The 7,810-nt window shown below is 37.9% G+C and overlaps 1 protein-coding gene across 1 annotated transcript in view; it reads left to right on the top strand.

The window, feature by feature from the left end:
- The window catches only part of LOC101303032 (histone-lysine N-methyltransferase ATX2-like), a 14,154-nt gene extending 10,451 nt beyond the window's left edge, over positions 1 to 3,703 (top strand). The window contains exons 21-26 of the mRNA XM_004297983.1: positions 181 to 242; positions 315 to 392; positions 2,099 to 2,194; positions 2,515 to 2,618; positions 2,703 to 2,843; positions 3,348 to 3,703. Coding sequence (XP_004298031.1) covers positions 181 to 242; positions 315 to 392; positions 2,099 to 2,194; positions 2,515 to 2,618; positions 2,703 to 2,838 — 476 coding nt within the window. The 3' untranslated portion in view covers positions 2,839 to 2,843; positions 3,348 to 3,703. The remainder of the gene's footprint in view (positions 1 to 180; positions 243 to 314; positions 393 to 2,098; positions 2,195 to 2,514; positions 2,619 to 2,702; positions 2,844 to 3,347) is intronic.
- Positions 3,704 to 7,810: the final 4,107 nt, after the last annotated feature.

The raw sequence follows: 7,810 nt of genomic DNA, 5'->3' as shown, positions 1-7,810 counted from the left end.
TTGTAATGTATTAAACAAAATACACATGCATACTTATATGCTGAAGCATTGTTGAACTTAAGCATTCGTTCCACCGGTTCCTATCATGTGTATTTTCTGGATGTTTGCATGGGTCTGTTATATATTACTATTATTATTGTTGCTTTTTAATTTATTCTTCTTGCAACTTTTTTTTATTAGGAAAATCAGGAATTCATGGGTTTGGTATATTTGCGAAGCACCCACATAGAGCGGGCGACATGGTATAATAACATTCTTTGTTCATTCTAATTTCCTACAGAAGACTATGGATTGCTTATCTCATCTTTTTGCAGGTGATTGAATACACTGGTGAACTTGTCAGACCTCCTATAGCTGACAGGAGAGAGCGATTCATATATAATTCATTGGTGGTAAGTTATTCAAAAAGGTCATTGCTGATTCATTCAAACATATAAGGCTCTCTTGCTTTATGTCGGTTTTAAATGATCCACATGATTTACTTTTTTAATTTATTCTGGGGTATGTTGGTTTTAGTGATCACTAATCACTAGAGCATGCATTATACTGTATAGGACATTTCGTGCACCGACTCCCTTTGATCTTTTGATTATCTTGCCTCATGGGGTTGTGCTCGCTAGCATGGCACTGCCACACAGATTATTGTTAAGTGAAATTGTGAATCACCTCCCTGTGGAATGTGAGTAATTGTCTGACCTATACTGCGAGTCTTCTTGGATGGATATATTCACACACGAAGGGATATTAAAGCACTCATCTTGATTCTTTCTCGAGTGATCTTTTTTATTAGTCACTGAAGAATTGATTATGGGATCCATAGGAGTGCAAATAGATTTTACTTTTGGGTGTTTCTTAAAGAGGAAGATGCCTATATATGCTTGTTGGATAAAGCAGAAAACTGGTATTATTGGTATGAGGCAATACTGGGAGTCCTTTCTGTTTAGATTTTAAAACAGTTGTTGGCTGTGAGCTTTAAAGGTGGTTGACTCCTAAATTTCTGTTAGCCTAGAATTTGAAGTAGTTGAAGGAGAGGAAAATATATAAGATGAGGTGTTTTGGTAAATTTGGGGTTATAAAAATGGGTTTTGAGGTTGGACAATTTGGAAGAGGAGTTTGTTTGTTTAGTGACGAGAAGAATAATTTTTATTCCAAGAAAACTTTTGCTACACTTGTGGATCTGGTGGAAATGAGCGACAATATATATAGTTTTCTGGATGAGAAATGGGAACAGGAAACATGAAAGAGAGTGAGGGTTTTTTTTTTTTTTTTCCTTTTCCCGAAAGGGGCAACTGCCCAGAAAACAGAGTGAGGTTTAAACTTGAAGTTTAATTTTTGCTTAATTTTAATTTTTTTATTTAAAGAAAACATGATAAACTGGATTAAGGAATCAAGTGCAGGCTTGATCTGATGTCTTCTGTTGTGAGGAAAAGAATTGTCTTGAAACGGAAACAAGACATTCTGAAAATTTTGCTTTGTTCAGTGGTTGTGAGTTGGTGTTCGCTCAATTCTTTGATGGTTTTAGTTCCTCATGGCGTGGCAAGTACTTTTTCCTACAGCATTGCATTGTTTACTTAGGATGTATCTTCTCGTGCACTTTTTGGACAGTTGGGAGAGGGAGAACCAGTTTTTACTGTTCAGTTCAAGTCCTCCCATTGTGCATATGGGACAATTCTGTTCTAAGTCTTTATTTTTCATTGTTAAATGCTAACTATAAATTCACTAGAATGTAGAAGAAGGCACTTGGGGTAATGGATTACACGAGTTGTAAATGTATCCCACGTGTATGCTTAAGCTTTTGGGTTTAATCTAAGACACTCTAATGCACTCAAATGATCCAAAAGAACAAAGAGTTGCAGATTCTATTGGTTTGATTTGTTCATCAATTTCTAAAATGTTTTATACTATAGTTTCAGAACTAAGAATCAGTTAGTCTCTAGCTAAGTCTTTCCCCAAGATTCTGGCATCTGCAAAGCATATCTTCTTCTTCTATGATCTTCTAGTATTCATATTGTTATCCAAATAAATAAAATTATCTATCATTCAGTAACTTGTACGTATTTTGACTTCCATATAAATTGAGAAAACAATGCCCATGCAGGGGGCTGGGACTTATATGTTCCGGATTGATGATGAACGAGTCATTGATGCCACACGGGCTGGAAGTGTTGCTCACCTGATCAATCATTCTTGTGAGGTGCGTATAATCTGACCTGACTTGCTTATCTGGTGTTTGAAGTTTCATAAACTGGTTGATTTTGCTGTTAGCTTAAACATGTGGAGTGGGAAGATAATTCATTTGTAAATTGGATCCTGCATTATTCTACTTTCTTGTCATTTGATGCTTTCTATCTGCAGCTTTTGGTTTCCCCTTCCTACTTGTTTAATCAATTTTGATATGATTGAAATATATAATTCTATATATGCATTGTTTGAATATTATGAACATTTATGCTTTGTGAATTCTACATCTATGTTTGGTTATTTCCTGACCTGAATCACCTTTCTTGGTTGCAGCCGAATTGCTACTCAAGAGTCATAAGTGTGAATTCAGATGAGCACATAATTATTTTTGCAAAGAGAGACATTAAAAGATGGGAAGAACTTACATATGATTACAGGTTCTTCTCGATTCTTACTGTGCTTGCGGTTTCTACTTTTGTATCTAAGGTGCTAACTTTCTCCTTTATTCCTTTATTTTACAGATTCTTTTCAATCGATGAACAACTTGCATGTTATTGTGGTTTTCCGAGATGCCGGGGGGTGGTTAACGATGTGGAAGAGCGAGGGACAAAGCTTTATGCGCCTCGCAGTGAATTAATAGATTGGACAGGAGAATAATTAAGGTTGGTACAAGGAGATGTGACGTCTTTACTGTGCCTTTGTTACCTTTCATTAATAACTGGATTTCCTAGCATTTTTCCAGTTTATATTGTATATATTATATAGGGGTATATATATGTATATATGCCACATATAACTTGTGGAGGGAGGTTCTAGAGAGAACAAGGGTCAGTTGCTATATTCTACTCAATAGAATAATGATAAGTTGCTATATTATCTTTGGATTATCTTTGGGGTTCGTATTATCTCTGTGCAAAAGAAATTGTGGCATCTAGTCTGAGATCTGTGTTCACGGACAGTCAGCGTCCATCATGTAAAACTTTGGCAATCAAGAATCAAGGACATTTACACACACACTTATACAGGCACACTCCCTACATACTTGTTAAAAACAGTACATTCAACTTCATGTAATGATGAGGGATGATACTACCAAACTTGTACATACCTAGTAAGTAAAACTTTTTGAAATGCCTATTTACTTAATACAACCTTCTTTTATGCAGAAAATTCTTGATGTAAAATATGATCCGGGGAGCTCCTTGGTAGCAGATTGTTATCGATAGTATTGCAGAGCTCTAGTTATCTTGCTTTGACGTCATGAGAAGCAAGTGACTCAGCTGTTTTTTTCATCAAGCTGGTTCCTCTTCTTGTTCCGGGCGTGTATATGTTCAAGATGTCGTTGAGGTTCATAACAGAATTTAATTTCACTTTGCTGAAAAAGTAAGGTGCTTTTGTCAATCCTAGCTCATTTTGTATTGATCTGTAACTCACCATTGGATAGGGATCATGTTGTTCATATGATCTATATAACTTTGTGAAAACAATTCAAATATTATCAATGAAAAGTGATTTTTATATCACTGATGTTCCCTTTTTTTTTTTTTTTTTTTTTTTTCATGATTCATTCAGCGAATTCTCTTTCCCTTGATCTGTTTAGACTTCTGTTCATTTTGTGTCATTTACTCCGGTCATTTACTTTCTCATTTACCCAGACCTGTCTGAAATTTATCTTAGTCAGGTCTATAATCTCAGGTCTGATGGCGGCACCTATAACAAAGACAGTTTTCTTGGCAGACAGTCCATCCGTTTCTGTAATGAGTCGGTACCCGATCAGCACCACCGCCACAACCTGCAACATTACTTCTCTAGCAATAGGATCGAGTTCATCAAAAAAGAGTCACCACATCCAGGAGGGCCATAAAAAAGAACCCCCTTTTGAGGGTGACATCCCATATTTCTCAAACATCTCAGGATGCTGTACGGGATACTGAACTGTCTCCTTCCCTCAATAACATCCGTTTTCGAAATCCTTTCCGACTTTTATGGAGCTAAGCATCTCGGCATCTGATGTCTCTTGATCTTCTCAGTCAAGAGTTGAGAAACAATCCTCCTCTAAACTTCCCCACTACTGCAATCAAGCCAGTCTCATCCATAAACACAATGGGACGGTACATTCCCCAGCCATTTTTGACGTGATTTCTGAGGAAATTGCTGAAGTCCCTCTCTGTGCCCTTATTGGAATTGGAGATTGGGGAATTGGTTGTACATTTCAAATGGCAGAGCAGATCGAGATCAATTAGATAAAGAACATAGGGTCTTGGTTATCGGTTTTTGAAGAGGTAAAGTAATTATTTGGAGAGTCGAATTTAACTGTTATATTTGCCCTTTGAGGAAAATTTTGATAAACCTTGATTATAAAGTACATTCCAGTTATTTCAAAAAAAGAAAAAAAAAAAAGAAGAAAAAAGTACTGTTGTAAGCACAAATCACACCAGAACGAAACGGAGAATGAAACATACAAAAAAGCATACAGAAAGTTGCATTGAAACAAAGTAGAATCTCGTTTAAGAAAAAGGCTCTAATATATTGAAACTAAACAACAATCTCAACCAAACAAGTTACTGAGAGGCTGAGGAAAAAATCAAATCAATGGTTAAACTTGGTGGGCAATCATTAGTGTTGTGCTTTAACTTGTAAGAACCTTGAATCTCAGAATCTATGAAATAGCAGAAACAAAGAGAATGGCATTTGGCCATACTGAATATATTTTGTCAAATTACTAATGAGCCATATACAGAGCTAAACATGAACTCAAAAACACTTTCAACATTTTTAGATGCAGCAGAAGCCATAGGAAAATAACTAGGACATCAGACACTTAAAATTCATCGAAAAGCATTTATATTAATGTCATACAATAATGTTACACGTATATTTAATGTATGACACAAAGGTAACTAGCCCGCATAGTGTATCAAACGAAGAAATAGCAAGGCCGATAGTGAGTAGGTTCTCCATGATCAACATCTAATGACGTTGACGAATCGTAGTCATATTCTCATTGATCGTCAGACGAATTGTACGTACTCATAATCTCATCCTCAGTGATAAGTCCTCATGTATTCCCTCCTGTAGGTTGATCTTGGGACTGACTCCTTAGAAAAGAAGTTGACTGATTACTTACAGCATGACAATTTGGACAAACATATGCCGGTCCAGCCTGAACAAGGTTTGGTACCCAGCTTTGCCTCCAGCCAACAAAAACAACCCAACAGAAAACATAAATAAAAACCAGAAACATGTAACAGAGATGAATATATTCAACTTTAACAATCCTTATAATGTACGTAGACATTTACTCTTTTATCATATATAACACTGATTCGATTAGTATCATACAACCATGTCCTTGAGCGTTATGACAGACACGCACACACACACACACAAACACCCTGAAATATACACTAACACCACGGAAAAGAATTCGAAGTAAATATAAAGGTGGCATGAATATTGTTCAAATCAACTTACAGAATGAGTATTTGGATACGCATTGCCAGGTCCAGCCAGAATAGAATAGTGGCCAGCATATTGTTGTGAATATTTATAACTGTTGCCACCAATGCGAGTTATGTAATCAGCGCAGGGGAGACACTATCAGGCCCTAATGAACAAGATGGGAAATAGTAATTTTGCTGAGAGGCAGAACTAGGAACAATCGAGGAGTGGTTTAGAATACAACCCACATTTGCCATCGTTGCCACAGAAGAGGTGGTTTCCTTTCAAAAAGAGAATCGGGTAGTTCTTGTCTTGTTTTTAGCGTAATGCCCTAAAAACAAAAGAAAACATGATCTGTAAAGCCATTGCCACTTAGAAAACACCTGGGTAAGAATATTTCGAAAAAGAATTATCACCTTGGTTGCTTTTGGGAATTTACCACCATAGGGATTGTCATCTTGTACTGGATCCTTGCTAATACATGCAAATGAATTATGAGTAGTGGTAGATGAACTGAACGATAATAGCGGAGCAACAGATTTATAGAAAGGTAGAACAAAGAAAAAAAGAACAAAGAAAAAAAATCATGCTTAAGAGCAAGTAATAGAACAAACTGAAGGGAGGCTGGTGTCCTTGCCTCAAATTAGAAGGACATGATGAACAACAACATAATCAAACCAAGCAAAGCCAAGATATCATTAGCTATGAGAATTATGCTGACATGGAAGTCGTGATCAGGAATAAAACTTTCCCCACCAAAAAGGCACCAAGCATACTAGCTCCATATCCGTCATCAAATTTAAGGAGGCGGAAACCCAGGATGTTGAACTTGATGGTCTTGGAGTAGGGTGATAGACAATATTCAAATGTGACTACAGCACAAGAGATACTGTTCATATCTGTATCTCTAGTAGGATTCATATCACACCCACATGCCTGTTTGGATTTCAGGAATTTGTGAAGAACAAGGCATATGATTCGACCTCCAAAATGGACAATACTATACTGCCGTACCGGAAAAAAGTGACGAGGCAACCGAGCTAGAATCTCAGGTGGCAGAACAAGGAGAGAGGTGATATGTGTCCAGGAGTAATCACTGTTGTCCATAAGATGGACTCCGATGGTGAAGTTACGGATGTCTTGACTGGCTCCATAACAGGAGTCGTAACCAAACATAATGTTGTAATCGCTGCTGTGGTTCAACACTAAAGCTCTGCCAATAGAGCACGGCAGCGGTGCTGCAGTGTGTACTTTCCATTCTTTAGAAGGGCAGGCTGCATCAAAGCGGTAGGTGCACGAATTCTCAGCGGAGAGAAGGATGCTGGTGTCTACAGTTGCATAGCACCAATTGAAACTACTAGGAGAACCTACAAGATCATCAAATGGAGGGTCCGGCAGAATTGACCATGTTTGCTCTTTAAAGTCGAATACCTCAAAAGGCGGCAAGTACTTGTGGTCTGGTGTTGGGTTTGGTTCGGGGAATCCTAGAGCATAGAGTTTACCGTCGGGCAGAGTCATCATCATGGTTTGGGATTTCCCCTTTGACAATTTCTTGTCGCTTATCTTCAGCTCATCGGTCTCATCAAACTCATAAATCTGATCAGAAATTTGATAGCGTTGATTGGGAATCGGGAATTGATAGCCGCCTCCGAACATAATTTTGGACCGGGAGACACAGCAGCAGCCGGCGTTATATGGGACTTTTAGATCTGGGGCGGTGTGAAGCACTTCTCGTATTATAGGATTAGGGTTTGAAGAAGAAGAAGAACAAGTAATAAGATCGGCAAGATTGATGGATTGAACCATCCATCGTGCCGATTCAATGGACTCATATACCTCGAAAGTCGAAACACATGTACAGGCTCGGCATGTTGCTACCCCTTGCCGCAATCGCGTTTATGCCTTTCTTCTCCATATCTCTCTGTAAACCCTAGGTTTTTGTTTCGTAGACTCAGTTTTCTTTTCCTTTTCCACCGAGAACTAGATCCTTATATTAACTTATTAAATTTTTATTTATCTACTAGACTATAAATTACTCATTAAAGATCTAATTAACTCTCCATGATCTAAGTCGGCAGCGTGGCTAGGATCGGGGTGGTGGTGAAGCTCTCCGGCTCTCTGAGTCGTCGGGTACGTTGCATGGACGGAGCGTGATGGCTCAGGAAAGCTGCACTTTACCCTTGCATAT

Source organism: Fragaria vesca, linkage group LG4 (assembly GCF_000184155.1).
Source record: "Fragaria vesca subsp. vesca linkage group LG4, FraVesHawaii_1.0, whole genome shotgun sequence".
Taxonomy (NCBI): Eukaryota; Viridiplantae; Streptophyta; class Magnoliopsida; order Rosales; family Rosaceae; genus Fragaria; species Fragaria vesca.
This window is presented reverse-complemented; position numbering and strand designations above follow the sequence as displayed.